This window comes from Heliangelus exortis, chromosome 3, assembly GCF_036169615.1.
Source record: "Heliangelus exortis chromosome 3, bHelExo1.hap1, whole genome shotgun sequence".
Classification (NCBI taxonomy): Eukaryota; Metazoa; Chordata; class Aves; order Apodiformes; family Trochilidae; genus Heliangelus; species Heliangelus exortis.
Genome location: NC_092424.1, coordinates 31,215,185 through 31,236,951, shown reverse-complemented (window position 1 = coordinate 31,236,951; position 21,767 = coordinate 31,215,185). Strand labels below are relative to the sequence as shown.

Genomic DNA, 21,767 nt, shown 5'->3' with positions numbered 1-21,767 from the left:
ATTCATCTTTCAGCTATGTAGAGCATGCCCTCAGTTGAAGCATTAAATGAGGGTAATTAGTGTACTTAAACCAGTCTCATGTAAACATAATACTCCAACCTCAGCCCAGCTTCTTTGCATAGGTAATATTAGAGCCTGATACTTGCCAAATCACAAGAACTTCTCTCCATGTATCTGACAGACACAAGTATTTTAGGGCATTTGTTTCTTATTACCTGGTTTTAATAGAAAGTTTGATTCCCATTAAGTACACAATTCGAATTACTCAGTCCAGGATGGTCATATTTCTACATGCAGGACACCACCTTGGACCAAAGCAGTTCAGAATCACACTCAGAAATGCAGCTTCCTGCAGGTCTTCCTACTGTGAGCTGTAGCACACAACCATCGCTGTGTGGCAAGGCACAACAGACTACTCAAGAATTGACTTCTAGACCAAAAAAAGCCAAAGCAGACAAGCCCAAGTAGCTCAGCTGAGACCATTACCACCACACTGCATGACAAGAGTTTTCTTCTCACCTGTTGTTCAGGGCAAGGTAAGCACACAGAGGCAACATGCACAAACACTGTACTAGAACTAACAGCAGCTAAGAAGTCTCCACTCCCTGTGGAGTTAGACATAGATTACAGTATACGTAAGTACTGATATAAATACAGTTTTCAGCAACAAATAAGTTGGAGCAACCACCTTTGCTGCACCCCTGCACACAGCAATAAGCAACTGTGGCAAGACAAAATAAAGATGCTGCCCCTCAATACTAATTTGATTTAGGCTTACAGTCCCATGCTCTGAGGTCAGCCATATGAACTAATCAAGTGTCTCCTGGTTCACAGAACAACCTCAACTGGTAAACACGTCTCTCCAGAGACTGGGGCATTTCCTTTGCTAGTCAGCACACCTCAGACCTGAAATACAAGGACTGGACATTATCTGAAACATGGATCAACCCAGCATGGTCTGCCAGTAAGAACAAAGCCAGTATGTTTGGAAAGCATTTTCAAACTTTATTTACAACTGTCACAGTGACAAAAATGTAGTTTGAAAAAAAATGCTAGCTTCTCCCTGAGGCTCAAAAAAATTACAGAAATATAGAATGTATATCATACAAGAGGAGCTTTACTGGAGTGCTTCGTTCTTTAGATATCTTCAACAACAAATAGAAATATACACAATACTTCCAAAAAAAGGATGCAGACAGAAATATGCAAGTCTTTAGGGCAGACAGGTCTTAAGTTCAAGGATTGCCGTCTCATGGTAATATTTTGCTATACAGCTTTGAGTTGGTGGAACAGACAGTAGAGACCAATAGAGTAACACTTAGAAGTAAGATGGCTGGCTGGTATGCAGGTGTACAAGCTCATTAAGACAGCAAGATTAGAACAAGTGTTGCAGATAAAACAGCTGAATCCATTGCTAGAGAAAATGGTATCACCACATCATGACCATCTACCAAGATGGGCAGGGAGCATGTATAACCAGGTCTGCATTACTGGAGCAGAGACCAGCTGAGTGCAGGAACACTGCATGTCTCCCACTTTGTGCTAACTTGTCTCCAAAGTCTTATCTGTCTGAAACAGTTATGCAGAGCTGATAAATTATTGCCATTATGCTTAAACACAAGACTAAAACCAATCCTGCCAATATGTTAAAAGCAGTTCCAAACCCCCACCAGCATTTAACTACTGAAGTATTAAAAATACAAATACACAAACATCCAAAGAGATTTTAAAAATGGAACCAGTTATAAGCAAAGGGGGGTGGCACTGGGATTATTATGAAAGTTTGGTTAAGGCCTTGACATTTTTTTCTCTTCCATGACCCCACATTTGGTTTAGGTGCTGTTTTCATTCTGTCCCAAGACCAACTGACTCCTAAGCTGGTCCCCAAAGCTGCAAGATCATCACTTTCTAGAAAAGCAGCAAGTTACCACTTGGCAGCAGACTGGCCTCCTCCCCAAACTGAGACAGATGACTTCTCCTTGGAGCAGGATATGGTAAAGACAACACAACCAGAGTTCACAGGTCCATCTGCACTTCATTAAACAACCATGAATGTTTCACCCTTGCTACAAAGCAGAACCACATCTTGTCTCAGGGCACCCAGGCTAATCCCCTCCCAAGAGACCTCGTCCTCCAAACACCCCTTCTCTCATGGGTGATCCAAACTAGAGCTGGTGTTTCATCTTTGGATTACTTCCAGGTCTGACAGCACTCCCCACAATGTACACCCCTACCAGCAGGTCCTGCACTGCCAAGGCTCTGAGGAGAGTGCAAAGCTGGAGATCCCCCAGCCAGCCCTCAGGAGCCCACTGACCAGTAAGTTGAAAACATGAAACTCTGTAGCCTCAAGGACACCAAGGAAAGGAGGTATAATCCCCACCCTGCAGCTTAGGGCATTGTACAAGACAGGACCATACACAGCAGCCTCAGCAAACAGGAGAGAAATCCCACGTGTTCAAACCTACACAAGCTCTTGCTGCAGAGAGAAGCATCTTTACATCCAATGTGAATTACCTCACATTCAACCACATCCAGGACAAACTAGGGCTGTAGAGATGAGTTAAGCAGCAGCTTAACATTATCCTGCAAATACAGCTGATCAGCATTGAAGAGTCTAAAGGCAAAGAGAGAGGGGTAAACAGCTTTGGGAAAAGTAGCTGGAAAATGGGCTCAACAGCAAGAGCAAGAAACCCCACTACTCATACAGATGCTCAAGTTACCCTAGGAGGTGCCAAACCAGGAAGAGCTACAAGCCCCTCCTCAGTAGGGTGCTTAGCAATGCTTTGCTACAGACATCCTTCCACCCCGTGACACACAAAATGGAAACTGTAAGAAAGGCAAATCTGAGAGATGATGGCTCTGTTCTCATGCTTTTAGCCAGAGGCAGCTCCCAGCTAAGCGCTGCCACCTCTGACTTTCCTTCCACTTCCCTGAGCAACCCCCCTTCAGCAGTCCTCACATGGTCACCCTCAGCCATGTGCTAGGAATTTCATGCTGCCTCCACCTTAGAAAAATACAGATAGTGATCTCAAGAACAGCAAACATTTCTGTGTTACATCCTTCCTTCCTCAGGAGGTCTGGTTACACCAAGGGCTTCAGTTCTCAATACAGAGAATACAAAAAAACTAAGATCTTGCAGGTGCAAAATTGAACTTGTCTTTTTTTTTTTGTTGTTGTTTCATAAAAAAAAAAAGACTTTCAAAAGAAGTGTGGCTCTTCCTCCAGAAGGGTGTAGTCCCTTGCCTTTCCTCACATGCCACTTATTGCTCCTTACTGTCCTTCTTTGCATCTTCACAGTTTTCTTCCTCCTCTTCCTCCTGCACAAGAAACTCTTCGGGTGGCCATCTCAGCTCACCACTCTCCACATCACCCTCTGTGGGCTCCACCACAATGGAGGGCAGACGGTCCTTCAGCTTACAGTATCGGTCAAAGTCTGAGGGATCAGGGAAGATCTGAAAGAACCAAGAAACAGTTTGTGAGAGGGGCTTTTTTCAAGCAATCTTAGGCAAAACCCAGCTCTCTAAGCACTTGGATCTTCAGAGCAGACTAGTCTGGGCAGAGTAAACCACTGAACAGTGGGAAGAATCCTGAACTTGTAAACCACTTGCTAATAGCTAAGTACTGGAAATAAGTGCTGCCCAAGAGGCTTCCAAACACGCTTGCCTGGATAGCAAGATAACTGACTTTTTGGATATTTATCCAAATGCCTCACCATCACCACCACCACCACCACCACCACCACACACACACACACAAACACAAACACACACACACACACACACACAGCTTTTGCATTAATGCTCATGCATTTGCACCCTCTAAGCTATCTCAATCAGAAAACCTGAGGTCTCATTTCCTGCTGGTGGTCAAGCTGCACACAAGAAGAGGCTTCTGCACCAGGCTCTGCTGAGACAAGGGAGAGGGACATGTGGCAACCCAGTGCTAGGGCAGTCCAGACCCTTGCAGCAAGGGCCTGCATCTGGTCGGGGCCACAGCACCAGACCAAAAGACAAGTTCAGCTGCATATTGGAGATGACTTAGGGGAGTGCTCTTGATGCTACAACTACCATACATCAGCAGGGAAACTCAGCAGGACAACACTCATCTTGCAGAAGGGATGGAGACTAGATCATAACTCTTATGGCAGGAGGTACCTGTGGCTTGGCCAGCAATTATGTACCTACTGCAAGGACGAGGACCTCCTTGCCTCCAGCCTCCCAGGCTGTACAGAGCAGTACCTTACCCCTTCCCTCCCACCCATAGTTTGCCACATGGGTGCACACATCCACATACCAGAGCCCAAACTTTGCAGCAGTACCAGCAGAATGTGTGTTGTGATTCTACTGGAACCACTGAGGCAAAGACACATGTACAGAAAAAACTGCCAGTGCAGTGACAGAAGGTCTGCATGACTGAACTGCAGTGTGAACACAAAAGGCTGCTGTTACTTATAGGGATGCACTACTAGGGGAATGGCTTCAAACCCCAGGTCATCCAGAAGAAAACTGCTGGGTGACAAGAACCAGTTGCCACACCAGATCTGATTGGTAACCAGAAGATTTTAAAAACTGCCACCTGTTTATTTCAAACCATTTTGAGTGCTCATTTCACATTGCAGTTGCATTTAAACACAAAAACTCATTTTCCTCTCCAGGTTGTAAATGAGAAGTAGGCACTGTACTTCTCTTTGAGCTGCATTCAAGAGAGTCAGAGTAAGAATATTCTTGCAGGGAACAACACTTCCAGCCTCAGACAGGCACACTGATCATGGGTACCTCCATTTCAGCCAAGAGCTCGTCTGCTTTGTGGTCCCAGTTACAAAGGCAGATTGCCAAGCCAGGAACCATGGAATATCATACTTCTCATGCCAATTATTCAGGTACCCAGCACCATGAGAAGTCCTGGCCCAAACTCCAAAGTGGAGCATCATTCTATCAACTTGCTCTTCAGCCTAACAAGTATTAGCCATGCCATTTCCTCCTTGACAATATTCAGCCTTCTACTGTGCAGCCATGCTTCTCCCTTGCATCCAAAGCTTTGTGGAAACCAGGTTACCAACCTGAGAAAGGCCACTACTTCATGCAAAGTCAGGCAACATAACTTTGGGAGGAGGTGCTCAGCCAAGCAACTCATTGTGAAGGTAATACAGAACCCCAAGGCTAGTTTTGCCCATATTCATCTGGTCCTGGGGACAGTTGTGCAGGAGCCCAGCTCCCACTACAGCACCTGCCATCCATATGCTTGTCACATGCAGAAGCACAAGGTTTTTGAACACGGACACATTAACACTGTAAGCCACTTGTCACTCCTTACACAAGTAAGACAGTAATTGTTTCTTAGGGGATATGCAGGTTCCTCTTGACCAAAGGTCCCTTCAGACCCACAGGGCATTACTGGAAGTACAGTCAGTGGCTCTTAAGCATCAACTTGTTATCTAAACACAGGATAGGAAAAAAATATCCTTGACATTACATGGTTTATAATACCGCAATGGAAAAAAAGTGTGGTTCAGGAGGTTACATAAGCTGATAATGTCATGAAAATAGCCTCCAGTGCAAGAAAAATACAAGTGCAATAATTAAACTAACCTTTGGCTGCTATAATTTTAAGCACATTAGGTCAAACGGGAACAATTTTTTGAAAATAGCCTGCTAGATTTTTCTATTTTTCCCCCCACAAACTAAGTAGTGATTTCCTTGCAAACAAATATCCCCCAAAGGAGGTAGTGTGTAGCTTTTCTAACAAAAACAACAAAAACAAAAAACCCAGCACAATCTTATCTCTAACAGCTGCAGGACAGGCTGAAACCAAGAAGGTCAGGATTTTTTCCACTAAGTCATGCTTTTTAATCGTAGAGGCAGCATGAAGCGAGATGTTGCAACTGCACTTTCAAGGGGTGTGGACAGTCAATGGAAAAAATACACAAAGGCAGATTTCCTCACATGTGACAAGCAGGGCAACAGAGCACGCCAAGTACAGGGACTAAAGGAAAAATGTTTTTAGATTAAGACAGCACATCTGGGGAAGCTGAGTGGAAAAGTTACCCCACAATCAGCCTCACCCCTTATTCCAAAATAAGCCACACTGCCAGGCTCTTCAAAAGAACGATCTAAGCAAACACCAGCTTTCTGCTGTCCCACTTCAGTAGTGCCAAGCAGCATTTGTTGGTCCCCTATGCCCAATCTGCCCACTGCAGATGTAGACTATGGGAAAACAAAACAAAAACAAAAACAACAAAAAATCCAAACAAATTAACAAAAAAAAAAACCAAAGAAAAAACCAAAAAAACACAACTCTCAAACGTGCAGCAAGGTTCCCACTGGGAGTGCAGTAGCTCAGCTCTGACCTGCAAGCTCTGCAACCTTTTGCACAGCAGGCAGTACAGGTTGTCTGGCAAAACCTGCCTAGGAGCCTCTGTGCACCTTACCCAGCTGAGGCATGTGGAAGGAAGACTTTGCATCTCCTCAACACCCAAAAAGCACAGCAACAATGGGTTAACTTCTCCCCCTCGTTTATTAGGGGGAGGGACCTTGCACACAGCAGATGCAGATGCCTGCTTCTGGCTGGGCTGGTCACTTGGTGGTGGACAAGCAACAACTGGTTGTGAAGACTAACTAAAAGCAAGTTTAGCAGCAATTCTAAGGTATCTTCTTATCTCTCTCTTGCAAGGCACAGCACAAGGGGCTACAGCTGCTTCCACAGAGCCCCCTTCTGTAGCTGAGCCCAAACTCTTGGCCCATGGAACACATCCAGCCCCTTTATAGGGCCCACAGAGAACATGTATCTTGCTTCTTACACTACTCAACACAACTTCTCACTTGCAGCAAGACCTCTCCAGATTATATTCTGGGGACTGCTTTCCTCATGGAAAGGACTGATCCAGATCACATTCAAATCAACTGAACTCTTGCCTTGCAGCTGGAAAGGGCAGTGAAACACAGAACTCGACATGAAAGCCTGAAATGAATTTAGAAAGATCATGTTTGCCTCTGTTTCAGATGACCTAGCTCTACTATCTTTGAATGAAGTCTTGGCAACAAGAATGGAAAGTTTTCATTGCCCTGGGGAGGCTCTTAGCCTCTCTCAGCATTCTCAGGGAGAGAGAAACACCAAAAGCAGGAGAGATGTCAGACAATGAAGAGGATTAGCTCAAAGCTACAATAATCCAAGTGATACTTGTAAATTCAAACCGATTTCTACATGTTGGTACTCCATACCAACACTGTACCAACCACAGTTAAAATAATTTTCCCCTCCCACAGGGCTGAAAACTTTCAATTACATTACAGGGAGACTAAAGTAATGGGATCTTTCCAAATCAAGCTACTGTTTCAGGGGGGAACTTTGCTTCATTGGTAATACTACAGAACACTGAAAAGTCTGCACTGAGAACCATACCACTTCAGATATAGGATATACCCCTGATTAACATGTATCACACATTCCCTGCACTACTAAAAAACAAAGTTTTGTGCCTCTTTAGCAGTACCAAGCCAATATTCCAAATCAGCATTTAAATTCCTAAAATAAAGCTTCACTGCCATTAATAAACATGGCAAGGCCATTTCAGGAAATACTTAAATCATCTGTGTCCTCCTAGGAAGAATTTTCCAGCGATAAGAAGCAGTGCTAATACATACATTTATTCACACAGTAGTGTGAATACTCAAAACAGAGCTCACAGCAGCCTGTGACTCAGGTTTATGATCAATGACAACTCCCTCATCACAGACAGACTGCTCTGTTTTGGGAGACAATGGCAGAGAAACTTCACACATTATAACATTCTTCCATCAGAGTAACAAGGCTTTGAGTGGCGAGGAAAAGCATGCACTGAGATGTTCTGATTAGCAGCTGTCTTCAGTCTGTATTTCTGTGGAACACTTTTGCATAGCATAGCTGCTAACACCATTAGTTTTGGCTCTGTTTATGCCATATTCTGTTCCGACTTAATTTTAAATCCTAGACCCTGGAACACACATTGACTCAGACTGCTAATAATCTTGTGTAGTAACCATGCATCAGGTTTGCCACAGTTACCTTAAGCTCACATGCTATCACCACCTTATTGCAGCCCAGCAAGTACACAGCTCCAATACAGGGCTCCCCCCTACACAAATTAAGGCTGCACAGACTTACAGCATCTTACAAGCTAACAAGACAATTACAGAGGAAGCTCAGTTTCCACCCTTTGCCATCAGCCCTCAAAGAAGCAAGGTGCTGGTTCCCCACTTCTGTTGTGGGGATGCAGCAGATGCAGCTAAACCCCTCACACTGGGAGCCACAGCTCCTTGGGAAAGTCAGTGCACACGGGTGCTGGTGGAGAGGCCCTGCATTTACCAAAAATTGTATCTCCAACAAGACAGATTAAAAGCTTTTGCCAGACACTGGACAAAGCATTAAGCCTATTTACCTAGATTAAGTCAGTCTGACATGAATCCCAGCTAGCTGTGGCTGTGATTAACCTAGACGGATCCCAGCATGATGCGATCATAACTTAGAGAGCTCAAGCTCCCCATGACAACCAAACCCCAGCTGATGGCATGAAAGCTCAGCCTCTGCAGGTCAGTCTCCTAAAAGGGAGCTTAAGGGCTCACAAGCCCAACAAAACAGCCTGTCTGCAGCAGAGTTACATTTTTAACTTGGAACACAGCACTTGGTCAAAATAAGACACTTCAGGTGTCATCCAGTTGTGCTCAAATCCCACTCGCTCCACTTCCAAGAAGCAAGGCAGGATTCAGGCCAAGGTACCACTTTGATGACAGCAATTGCCAAATACAGAGCTATTAATTCAACCCAAGTTTCAGTAGCACCATTTGTGCTACATAGCTGCGAGACAGAATCAGAGGACAAGCATCAGAGCACTGATGAGGCTTTCTGAGAAAAGAGAATATCAAGGGGCTGGAAAATAGCAAACAGTACATTAACTCTGACTCACAGCAACAAAGGCCCAGCTTGCCAGAGACAGCCAAGCAGGGAGTGCATGAAGCCCTCCACAGGCACATCTGTTTGTAGCAGAAGCATCTTGAGCCTGCATTTCAACGAGCTTTTTGTTTAGTAAGTCCCATGGGAATTATGGGACATCTATTAAAGGTCCAGAAATAGCTCTTCACTGCAGGCACAAGACCCAGCATGACATCATCTCTTCAGCTGCATCTTCTGTGTTGTCAATGCCACCCAGCTCTGAGACTCAAGCCCAAATTTCACCATTCAGTTCTGCTCAGGCTCTTTAAATCTGTTGACTGAATCATCTTAAGTGGGCTCAGAGAGCAGCTTTACATCACAAATAAACACTGCTTTACATAGAAAGGTTTTGAAATTAGAACATGAGCTTACATTTCACGTCATGGTTTAAAGAGCCAGCCCACAGGCCAGGAAGCTTCACAGCTTCAGCTGATGTCTAGACAGACAGATACACTCCAGTGCATGTGCACAGGCAAGGGGGTGGAAGAGGCAGAAGAAAAAGTTGACAAGCCAAATTCCCTCTGTAACCAGCAAGGCATGCAGGAGCCCTGAAGTTCAGTGAACTACATGGGACAGAGGAATCATATCAATAACGTTCATACTCAGAGTTTGTTTCCTCAGTTAACTTACAAGTAAAAGCAGAAATACTTTGAACTAGTACAGATCCCTGCTTGTTGCAAGGGTGGTTGGACTAGATGACCTTCAAAGGCCCTTCCAATCCATTCTGTGATCTTAAGTCTGTCTGCAGCAGATACTGATGTATTTTTCAGTTCCAGAAAAGCTGCTGTACCATCTCCTTTGATCTTGGCAGTTTCATGTCTGCATAAGGTGAAGCAGCCCCAGGGCTCACAGCAGCTCCTACGGACCAGCTCTCAGGGAGTCCCTGCTCTACACAGCCAGAGGGAAATTTGGACCTCTGTCTGAGGTCATACAAGCCCTACTACTAGAACACAACAAAATTTTGAAACTAAAAGCTTGTCTCTGCCAGTTCTAGCTCCACTTTATTAATTTTTTTTTCCTCTTGTAGCCAGCCAAGGGCTGTTAGGCTTACATCATGACTGCCCAGCTCCACAGATGAGTGGAGGAAGATGTTGCAGCTTAAGACAACAAGCCTCAGTGCAGAAGCTGTTATGCTCCATTAGTCCTATCTGGTTTAAAGTTACTGCACTACAACCCTCATACTGCAATACAATTCTACATGTACCAAACTCTCTCCATCAATATGATGAAGCACAAAATGCCAAAGTCTGAGGTAGAACAAAGAGGTTGCGGTACAACTTGCATCAGATTTGTCTTTGCTGTTCTAACTTGAGTTTTCAACCTTTTAAGGATGCTTTCTACTTACCTTGCTATATTGTTATTTTCAGTCAAGCAGCCAGAGCAGGAAGGGTGGAGCTTTCTGCTGAATCCTCTTTACACTAACTAGATTTAGAAGCAGAACTCACTCACAGCCAACACACCACTTAATGCCCCATCAGAATCTTCCATTTCAATGCCTGACTCAATCCTCTCTGCTATCAGTTTGTCTTGATATATCAAGGAGAAACACAAGTAGGCAGCTCCCAGCTCTTGCAGGCATTTGAAAAAAAAGTAATCTATTACAAGATGGCTACACAGAAGAGATCCAGGATATTCAAGCCCTGCAGAGATACGAGTTATCAGCATTTATGACTCACACACCTTCAAATCCAGTTGATCCACTCCAAACTAAACAGGCCTGTTCCCCAGTTGACCCAAGTAGACTTATCAAGGTCATTAGCACTTGGGGAGGGACCTGACTGAAGCAACCATTATACCAAGCAGGTCACCTAGATTCTGCCTCTCGCTGGAGAATGTGAGTAGTTAAGAGAGGTGGTTTCACCTCACTGGGCTAACCCTCTTCATATGGTGACCCATGAAGACAACTGACCATCCCATGGAGGTGACTTTGAGTGCTTTGGGTTTAACAGCCACTCTCATTGCTGTAAACTCCCTCTATAGTAGTGGAAAGAGGCCATATGCTTTCCACTAACTCAAGCACTGAAGCACAGCACAGCTATTTCCACACACAGGCAATAAGCCAAACAACTTGCACTATCCAGATCAAGAATTTTGACCAAAAAAAGCAATGTATTCCCTTTTCCTCCCCACAGCTTTGGCTTCCTCTAGAGGCCTCAGCAATGGCTCAAAATTCAGTTGATTTCAAGCTTCAGGGCACTGCTACTGCCTCGTAGCTCATTTTTTCAGATGCAAATATGCAGGCATACAAGAGCACACTTCATTTGAATGCACACTTGGACCAACTGCCTCTTTGCAGGTTATGTAACATCTGCAAAGGATGAACCTGAACCAGGATCTGGCAAAGAGTCTCCCAATGTAATGCACAGACCTGATGTAAATCATCTCCATACACTGGGTGCCTGTGTTTAAATCACATCAAGTATGGAGAAGCAGGAAAACACTGATCTAGAAGGCTAGGATGCACAGCTCACCCTTTGAATCAACTGTACGATAGGAAACTAAAGGCATATTGAGACTAAAGGATTAAGGCTCAAGCTATCTTCATCCCAGTTACTGAGCTGGAGGTTGATGGCTAATTACATTGTTCACAACTTTCAGGATGAATGCAGCTCATGCCTTCAGGTACTGGTAACTCCAGTGATATTTCAAGGCTCTTCTAAACTGTCCTTGGCCTCAAAGAATCTTACACAAGACTGTTAAACCCTCTCAAACAGGACCAGTCAGAAAAAACAAGAAATAGATTTAAAAAAATTAAGTGCCATACAAATCCCCCCCTCCTGCTCTAGGCAGATCATTTGTATGCTGTATTACAAAGATATCCCACAGCCTTCTCAGCCCAGTGAGGGGAATTCGTCTTCAACCAATCTCCCCAGCTCCCATGAATGCTGAATGGGGGCTTGATCACTTCAGCAACAACCAAATCTTTTGCCAAACCTGTCCTATCCAGACGGATACTTTAGATAACTGGCTCCTGCCAAGCAAGCATTACAGTCAGTTGACCAGTTTTCACTGCAGCAAGACCTGCTATGCATTAGGTCAGGCTATGGAAAGGTACATAAGACTGAGTTTACAGTCCAGCCCTGGCAATTCCACAAGGGATTTACTACCCAAGCAACCAGCAGCACACTTACCTGGTATGACAGGCCATCCTTGCGGGGGCTTAGCCCAATCTCATCCATCGCTGGCGTGTTCATCATCACTTCAGTCATTTCATCTGATCTCAGATAATCAGAGCTAAAAACAGACGGCAGCATACAAATCACCCGAGGGGCTTCAGAAGGGCTGACCAAGATGTCAGTAGCATAGGGAAACACAAGCAAGCAGAAGAGGCCGTCGACTATTTCTAGTCCCTTCCTTCCTGTCCCCCCTCCCCCCCTTAGCAGAGGGTGGAAAGGGCTTGTAACCCGGTGCTACACCCCCTGTCCCTGGGAGCAACTCCCCGGCTTTTGCCCCACGAACACTGCTCAAGAACACATCGAGAGGCTTTAACAGCAGCCGTTCATTCTTCACTCCACTTCCTCCAGCTCTGCCCCCTAAGGGGGAAAGTAAAAAACAAAACAAAACAAACAAACTGTAAATAAGCGCAAGCGCTGGGGTTTTTCACTGCCTTTTTTTTGTTTGTTTTTTTTAAAGCTGGGGTACTTTAGCTCCTACTGACTTATTTTACAACCTCCGGGACTTCCACACCAGCGGAGCGGCCGGCGCCAATTCTAACTCCGTTTTTACGGCCTTAATTGCATTCCCAGCTCGAGAAAGTAAAAGTCAGTGTGCGCAGTTCCTCCATTGCCGATCGTCCCGCTATAGCTCAGCTCGCACCGCCGGTGCCAGCCTCCTCTACCCCGTTTCGGGAAAATTCACGCCTCGGAGCTTCACGCCGCCCCGCCGCATGCCCTCTCCCTAGGGCACGGGTGCAGGCCGAAGGATCCGGCAGGATCCTCCGCTCCAAACCCTCACAGCCCTCTAGGGTTGAGCGGCCCGTAACCTGCGGGCCGCGGTACCGCCGCCCCTCCCCGCGGGAAGCTCCCACTCACCAGGGCAGGGGGCTCAACACGGACATGAAGTCCACCAGCGGCGGAGGCTGTCCCCGGGCTGGCGGGAGGGGCACCTGGCGCTGCCCCCCGAGCAGAACGTTTGAGCTGCACGGACAGACGGACGGACGGGCAGACAGAACCCTGCAGGAGAATGCGCTGAACAACAGACAACAACGCCGACACCTCCGCTTCACTCTGAGCCCCACGGGTCCCTCCGAGACGCATTAAATGGTCCGGGGGGGCGTGGCCCGTCCCTCCTCCTCCTTGACGTCAGCATTTTCATGAATGGGTTGGACGCGCACCGTGGGAGGAGGAAGCGTGTCCCGTGCGCCCTGGGCTCGCTGGCAGGATCCTGCGGTCGGCCCAGTCCGGCCCGATCGGTCGAGTTCTCAGTGCCGAGCGGGGGGTTCATTATTTTTTACCCAAGCAGCAGAGGCCGAAGCGGGTGCCGAGGTGGTTGCGGCCCCGTGCAGCCCCCTCAGCACTGCCGCTGGCTGCGGGGCGGCGCGGGACGCACTGAGCATCACCCCAAAACGTCACCCCCCATCTGCGGGAGGAGAAATGGGGCCGTAGCAGGGGGGGCTTGGGGCAGGCCGGGGGGGCTCAGCCTAAAGCCGGGGCCAGCCCCCTGCAGGGGGGCAGGGCTCCGCCGCACCCTCATGGCCCTGAGAGGTGGCAGCGGCTGCTCCCTCCTCTGAGCACTTCCCGTGCCCCGCACCTCAGGCTGGAGCGGAAGCAGGGTAAGAAGCTTCACCAGGCCGAGCCATATTGAGGAGAACAAAGTGAATTAATAAGGGGGAGGCTCAGGAGGAGATGGGGGTGAATCTGTTTGCTGCCTCGAGGAACGTAAGCAGTTGTAGGCGTTATCACTTTGCCTGCCTTCCCCTCTGGACATGAAAGTGCTGGAAAGCAAAACATGATGAAGTGAAAGGGCTGGGTACCCCCAAACTCAGCTGAAGTCCTGACTGCTTCCATCTACTGACAGGGCTCATGCAGCTTCCTGAGGCTGTGACCCAAGTTAGATGCCCGTGGCTCTTGGCCACAGCACGGCCCAGGTCCTTGCAGAGAGGTGCTTGGTGATTTTGGAGGCTGCTCTCCCCTCTGCTCACCCAGTGAGCAGTGTCTTGTCACACACTGGCAGATAAGGTTTAGTGCAGGGATTGGTTTTGTTCTACCTGTTGCTCCCAGGAAAGCAGATAACCAAGCACACAACTGCACTTTTCATCTTACCCTGCCTCAATTAAAATACAGAGCATATAGGTGATGCAGCACTTCATATACCTGCCTGTGCATGGGTGTATGCATGTTATTTGTCCCACTGTTTAGGTGCTAAAAATTGCAAGCTCAGTGTTTCTGACAGGAAGCTTTGCTTCCAGCTCCCACTCAGCCAACCCCCAGACTGTGTGTACATGTGTACATACTTATGTTTCCTCAGTCCAGACAATTTAATCTGCTTATATTCATATTATATAAATAGACCATACATGGGTGTTTTGCATCAGGCTTCAGCAAGCTGCTGCTTTGTGCCAGAGTAAAATGAATCACAAGGAGCTGAAGTAGCCCTTGCAGATATCTGGAAATTCAGGAGGGTAGAGATGAGCTCACTTTGAAAGGCCACCAGTAACCTTCCATAATATTAATAGGAGGGAGGGAGGCAGCAAGGTGGGCTTGGTGCACACAGTCCCCTTACCCCATTGAGCCCTCTGACAACGAGCTCTGGGGTCCACAGACACCAGTAAGAATACAGCCAAGTCCCCTGGGCTGCACATGCTCATGCTTACTGGCTTGGCTAATTTTCGACCCTAAGAGAACACCAAAACTTGGCTTTTAAAGGACTATTTTGAAGCTGAACAATAGAAGTTAGTGCTGTTCTGTCCCTCTCTAAATGCCCCTCTATGCTCAGCAGGGTTTGAAGTCCAAGGTTTTCTGCTTCTTGGAAAGCATGTTCCTTTAAATATCTAACCTTTGACACACCTGAGCCCTCAAGGGAGACCTAGGGACAGGAATGGGGCTCGCCCGCCCCTCCAACCACACTCTAGGGCTCCTACAACCAACTTTAAGAAAAAGCAGCTCAGATCAACTTTTCACCCATGTCCTCTGCATGGCCACTTTGCCACCCCTTCTGATGAGGCCAGATAGTTTTGTGGTCCCACCTAATAACAGCCTTTTGGAGAAACAAACAAACAAAGAGAACCAAAAAAAATTAAAACCAACCAGCCAACAAAAGAACAAAACCAAACCCCCCCAGGCTCATACATGCTGAGGGCACAGATTACTTCCCAGTGGCTTGGTGAGAAAATCGGCCCCAGCCATGGCCAATTCTCATCAGGAGACCTGGGGATTTGTGCTTCTTTTGCTCACTTTGGCTCTTAGCCATGGTAAGATTTATTTGTGTGATTAACCATAAGCGCATTAATAGGGCTTTTGAAAGGAAAGGCACACCTCCCATGATTTCCATCAGCTGTGCTTGAGTGATTTGCTGGATCAGACATGGCTTAAACTTCCCCCATTAGAAGTGTATAAGATTTCTTAGGTTGTCCATGCAGGGGAGTTGTCTTATAGCAGCTGTATCTCCCTCCTTCTTCTTTGCTTGCCCCAGCCAGGTATCACGAGCTGAAGCTACAGTGGTGGAGCAGATGGAGCTGTTGCACCCCCATTGGCAGATCCTGCCTGAATTAGAAACTCTCCCTTGTAGATGAGTCTTTATAACAGTATCTCTGCTGAAAGTGAGGGAACCTCATTAACCCCTGAGCAGCTGAGCCAGCCCTTTAGAAATCCACATGTCTAAGCAATGAGTTTTTGTTATGTCCCAGATCCTGGAAGGTCAAACTCCCACTCTTCTCAGGGGGAAAAGCAAGCAGAGTTTCCTGCCACCCATGGCTCCACAGCTTCAAAGCAGTACAAAGTAGGAGAGAATAAACCAGGATCAGATCAAAGCATTTAATTGCAAATGAGATCGAACTACTGTTCTCTTCTTCTGTTCTAGTAATGGGAGCAAGATGCAAGCACTTCAAAGTGCAAAAATTAATATAATATTTAATATTAAAACAATATTAATGTAATATTTAATGTAATCTTTTGATTTGTGAGACAGTATAAACCAACAGAAGACAAACAAGTGATAGGAGCTATTCTATTGTACATTACAAATCAGCAGCAATCCAGCAGGATTAGTGGGTTGCAGACCATTAGTGGGTAGATTTAGATTAGGCATTAGGAAGAAATTCTTTGCAGTGAGGGTGGTGAGACACTGGAACATGTTTCCCAGAGAAGTTGTGACTGCCCCCTCCCTGTCAGTGTTCAAGGCCAGGTTAGATGGGGCTTTGGGCAGCATGGCCTAGGGGGTGCCTGTGCAGGAGGGTTTGAGCTGGATGATCTTTAAGGGCCCTTCCAACCCAAACCATTATATGATCCTATTCAGTCTATGTCTCTCTCCTCAGAAGGCATTTGTGCATAGCCAGAACCAAGGAGAAATAAAACTACTGGAGGGTCATTTCCCAAGGTTCTCCATTAACCTACTTGCAATGTAAGCGTTTTCATTGCATTTACCTTTAACCACACAAACATAACCACATCACTCATCCAGCCTTACATCAAACGGCCACAGGGGCTCACCACAGGACAGCTCTCAGGCCAAGCATCCCTGCAGAAGTGCTGGCACCCCAGGCTCCTCACAGCCATACATGTTGCTGCCTCTCTTATGCCAGGGGCTAAGGAAGGCTTCACGAGGCAATGTGAAGGGCACAGGGTCACCCTCGGGATCACCTCCATTCAAAAGCAGAGCTTGCTGGCTCCTGTCTCCCAGACAGTGTCAGAAATACTATGGGGAAAGTTTGCTAGTGAAAAAATAAATTCTTCCCACTTGGAATGTAAAAACAAAACCATGGAAACACTGCTCTTTATCCTAATGTTTTGCAAAAAGTTATTTTAACAAATTTAAATTTGGGCCTCTGCTTGACCTACTGGTGCCCTTCAAAATAGTTGAGTCCATGCCATTGCTGCAACAACATCAGAGCCAGGCCTTGAGCTCCATCTCGCCTGACATCCCTGCCAATACTCAGCACATTAAAACCCTCCTCCTCAGCTGAAAGGACAGTGGTGGTCAGCCTCTCCCCAGTTCCTGGTGTCTGCACACACAGGAGTTGTTGTGCAGCATCGAGGAGCTTGCTGTGCTCCACCATGTTTATGGCCCCTGTATAAATAGTTTGCATGCCTGGGGATGCTGCAGACAGGTGCCACCTTGATAGCATCACCAGTGACTGTCCCATACACCTCAGCCCAGCAAAAGCTTCCTAAGGGGCAGTGATCACTGCTCAGACAAACTCTGGGCTGTCCCTGTATGGCCCTACCTGTGCCTGACCCAGCATGATCCCTGTCCTCTCCATGCTTGTGGCTCACAGCCTATTTCTTGGAAAAAAAAAAAAAAAAAAAAAAAGCTCTCAGAGTGTCATTCTTTCCAGCCACTTTCCACACAGCATCACATTTCACAGTGACTTTCAGATGGTGCTTGAGAAGAAAAGGCCACTTGACGGGAGGCTGTCCCGCCCAGCATGCCTGATTGAGAGGCCACTTGGGGACCAGAGGAAAAATGGGCTTTGTGCCCATGTTGACAAGCAAGGAAGATGGGAAGTGCTGGCAGAGTGCAGAGGTTTGATCTTACATACCCAAATGGGCTACTACGGAGCTGAGAACTGGATCTGCTTTTTCACCTTTTCTTCTGGGTTTATTTTACACTGCCTCCCAGGAAGGAAGGGGCCATGGTGGGAGCCAAGCACACATCTGTGAGGCCAGCCTGGGGCAGGGCTCAGCAGGTTTCCATCCAGCTCTGCAGGCCCAATTCTGCAAAGCTCTTAAGCTTGTCCTGATAATTAAGTTTGTGCTTAAGGGCTTTACTGTATTGGGGGCTTTGCTCATGTGGTGACAGCTGTTGTAGATAACTGGGAGGAGCACTCAACAGGCAGCCATGGAAGGGGGGAAGGGCAGAGGACGTGGTCACAACTCTGGCTTGAAAAACCTAAAATATTATGACCTTGTTTTCCCCACAGTTTTCCTCACAGATCTGCTCCATTGATCATTAGCCCCATGTACATCCTGGCCAGTGTTTCATCCAGTACCTGGTCCTGGACATGTCCCCCACCTAGGCAACAGGCTCCCTGGGCACATCTGTCACCCAGCGCTTGTCATCATGATGGGGAAGGTGATGCCTGCAAAGCTCTTCCCTGGCTGTCTGTGCAGACACAGCATAAAAATCATGGAGCATGGGGAGAGGGGCAGAGGAAGGGGGTATAGCAGCAGCCATTTCTTTCTGTGCTGTTAAAAAATAGTGATTGCTGAAGGAGGGGGTTCTTTCTTGGAGCCCACAGCTCCACAGTCCTCAGCATAGCTGAGAGTACCTTTACTCTTCCCTGGCCCTCTTGCTTGCCCACTGCTCCCATCAGAATAGCAGGGTTTTACAGCCATTTTATAATAAGCTCAAGTCCATCAAGTAGCAGAGAACCAGGCGTGAAACCCCAGGCATGGGGGTTTGTTGGGACCTCACAAGGATTAGAAGTCCCACTTGTACCTCCTTCAGCTTTCTGCAAAAGGAGGTGTCAGTCACCTCCATCCTTCTGCTGAACCCTGACAGCACTCTCAGGAGTTCTGCTCCAAAATATCATGGATGAGCAGAACAGCTCCATGCTCAGGGGAAGAGACTGTGCTTGCTCAGTTGCTGTGAAGATAGCACCAAGAACCAGTTGTCTACAAGGAAGTCAGCAGGAGCTGTGAGCTGTCAGTGCACCTCCAGATCATGCCAATACAAAATGACACATTAAGAACAAAGAGTGTCTGGTTCAATATTTATATTCTGTCAGGGGCAGTGAAATACATTTTGGCTTGAACTGGTGTATGGAAAATATTTTAATTTTAAAAAATGAATCCTTTACTAAATTACTGCATTTCGCCTTTTTCTTTTGCTAAGGTTTTATATATTAATGGTTTTATATTTGTTGTAACAGAATGTCCCATTGGTAATTATTCCCATTTTTCAATCTGTTGGTCAGATGAGTAGTTGCCTGAGAAGATTTGACCCTAGGGGTAACACCAGCCCTTCCCACTTTCTGGCAGGTCACCTGCTAGCACCAGGGAGAAAACGAGGGCCTGCAAAATGCAGAGGAAAGATCCCTGCCTAAGAGGGAGACAGTCAGTGTGTAAATCCAAGCATCAAGAAGGCAACAAAACACAGGAGCTGACCAGAAAGCTTATTGCTTCTGTAAGACCTCATCTCTGTTGCTGTACTTATTTGGCTCTGCTGCCATAATTAACGCAATGCAGCTCTGTACTGTGGCTGCTGATATAATAGCACAAAATAGCTTTTACACCAGTAATACTATTTTTGCATGGAAAACTGACTAATTTTATCAATGTTGGGCACATCTGTCCTAATATAACTAAGCTAATGCTCTAACTTGGGCTGCTGTAAGAGCAGGTCAACCATCGCATCCCCAGTACAAAGCGTGGGAAAGGCTAAAGTTGGGTGGGTGCAAGGCAGCCCCCAGGATTTTCCCCAGCAGAGTTAGCTTTGTTAAGAGTTGAAAGGACTGAGGAGAGAAAATCAACACTGAAACTTTAATGAAGTTAGGATAGTTACTCACCCAGTACTGAGCCCAAGCTTCATAGAATCATAGAAAGTTATGGATTGGAAGGGACCTTGAAATATCACCCAGTCCAACCTCCCCTGCCAGAGCAGGGTCACCCATAGCAGGTCACACAGGAACACATCCAGAATTTCCACTAGTTGTTTTATAACAGCCTTTTATAAAGGCAGACTAGGAAGAGCTATGGCTGCACTGCAGTTGAGGTGCAGAGGACAACCAAACCAGCCTGTGCAGGGAGGCCTGACTTCTCCCACAAATCTAGCTCCTACAGGATCATTGTACATCCAGACTCAGGAGACTGGATCCAGGCAGTCAGGAGAGAGGGACTCTGACCACATAGGTCTTACTAATACTTATGTCCTTATTCTTTCCTGCTCATGCATGTGTGTGCAATAGCCAGCATGGTCCCAACACAGGCCTGTCCTGTCAGGGCCTTGATGAAAGGCTCTTACTGGTGTGTATCAAATCAAACCATGATGCTCAGCACCACCCTTAGCTCTGACCCAAAAATACCCACATCTATCAAGGAGCAAGAAGTAATTCCATAAAATCCTCAGCTTCCTACTTAGGAGAAGATGCTTTTGACTTCTGTCCCAGGAACTCACTGAGATGGGGATTGTTGCAGTAATTGCTTCTTTGGGGGCTCAAAGAATGAAAAGCTAGAGTATCTCAGCTCTGCGGTACTGTAGCTATGAGCAGCCACTCTTCCCTCCCTTTCCAAAGGCTGTAACATGGCCTCAGTGGGGATGAGGATTCCTGCTCTTGCTGAGGTATCTTGTTCCCCACTTCATGATCCACCACCCAGAATAATGATGCTACTCCTGCCATTCCCAAAGCAGCAGGCAAAGAGTTACAGTCCTGGCTCCTCACATCTCATCCAGATACAGGAGTGGGGATGAGATGCTGTCTACAGCGTGTAATCTCTCCTTACAGCAAGGCCCCCAGTGGGGGTTATTGATGGTAGTTTCACACAACTCTGGGTACTTCCCATGTCAGGAAGAGGCCTGACAGCTGCTCCTCTCTGGCAGCTGCAGCATCTGCTCAGCCTGCAGGGGAAGAGTCAGGCTTTATCTTCAATCTGTCTCTACTGTTGAAAAATTTTAATTAGCCAGCTCAGTCATGCTACAACAAAAGGATGAATTTCTCAGCTCATCTGCTTCTATCACGACCAACCTCAGTGCAGTTGCATCAGAGGAAAATCCACTCTCTTTGCTCTGCTGTAGGTGCTACTGCCAACTGCTGAGGGTAGCCAGGACACCCGGTAGCCCCTTCCCAGCCCATGCCTGTGGGATGGGGCAGCCCCCCTCCTGCCACTGAAACCTGGGTGCTGAAACTCCTGCAGAAACCGTGTTAGGGGAAAATTGCCTCCAGAGCTGCATCAGCAGCTCAAGCTAACGCTCGCCCAGCGCTTCGAATTATATTGGACCAGTGTCAGGCCCCCTATACCTGCAGCTGCAGCCTCGGTGAGCGGGGAAATTCTCCTCCTCTTCCTCCCAGTGTGAGGCCGCTTTGGTCTCTCCGGTGTGTGCAGGACACGCTCTCTGCCGGGAACACGGGGACCTGCAACATCTTCTCTCTCGCCTCAGCACACATCTATTTATTGCTCCGTGCGGGAACGACAGAGCACGCCGCTTATGCAGAGCCGCTTGGTGTTTCGCAACTACGGAGAAAGAAACCCCGTGTGCAGTTTTTTTGTGGAGGGAACTCCCATGCTGTAGCCATATGGCACCAGAGGGTTTGTGGGTGGGAAGGTGTCTTTCCAAACACAGCCTCAGCCACCACCGTGTTTGTCTTGCAGTCAGGGTGTTTCTGAAATACGGAGAGCTATCACTATGGCTTCCTTCCCCTCCAAGAAATAAAAAGAGCACTCAACATCTGAGAAAGCAGGTTGTGAGTGTAGTCACAACCTATGCTACAAGAAGTGACGTTCATTCCACCTGCAGCCTCTCAAAGTCCTCTTCTAACCCCACGCATGGGTATTGCCAACACCTCCGTGGTGAAGAGCCACCCCTGCAGGCAAGTTTGCTGGTCAGGCTGTTAGCTGAGCTCTGTAGCAGTTTGACAGCTGAGTGGAAGAACAAGGGTGGTCTTCTCCACTTGAAGTTAAAGGCTACATAAACAGAGAGGAGGAGTGGCA

General features: G+C 47.0%; 1 protein-coding gene across 1 annotated transcript; it reads right to left on the bottom strand.

Moving 5' to 3' along the window:
- Nucleotides 1-984: 984 nt before the first annotated feature.
- LBH (LBH regulator of WNT signaling pathway) lies at nucleotides 985-13,253 on the bottom strand. Its single transcript, XM_071739867.1, has 3 exons — nucleotides 12,996-13,253; nucleotides 12,096-12,198; nucleotides 985-3,452 (listed from the first exon to the last, which is right to left on the bottom strand). Exons 1-3 carry the CDS (start codon nucleotides 13,019-13,021, stop codon nucleotides 3,261-3,263), a joined length of 321 nt encoding a protein of 106 aa, XP_071595968.1. The 5' UTR covers nucleotides 13,022-13,253; the 3' UTR covers nucleotides 985-3,260.
- Nucleotides 13,254-21,767: the final 8,514 nt, after the last annotated feature.

Excerpts from the sequence above, each read along its gene's own strand:
- LBH (XM_071739867.1), bottom strand. The coding sequence starts at position 13,021 with ATGTCCGTGTTGAGCCCCCTGCCCTG. Across the intron at positions 12,199-12,995 it reads GTGTTGAGCCCCCTGCCCTG|CTCTGATTATCTGAGATCAG; the intron begins GTGAGTGGGAGC and ends GTCTGTTTTTAG. Across the intron at positions 3,453-12,095 it reads AGGATGGCCTGTCATACCAG|ATCTTCCCTGATCCCTCAGA; the intron begins GTAAGTGTGCTG and ends TGGTTCTTTCAG.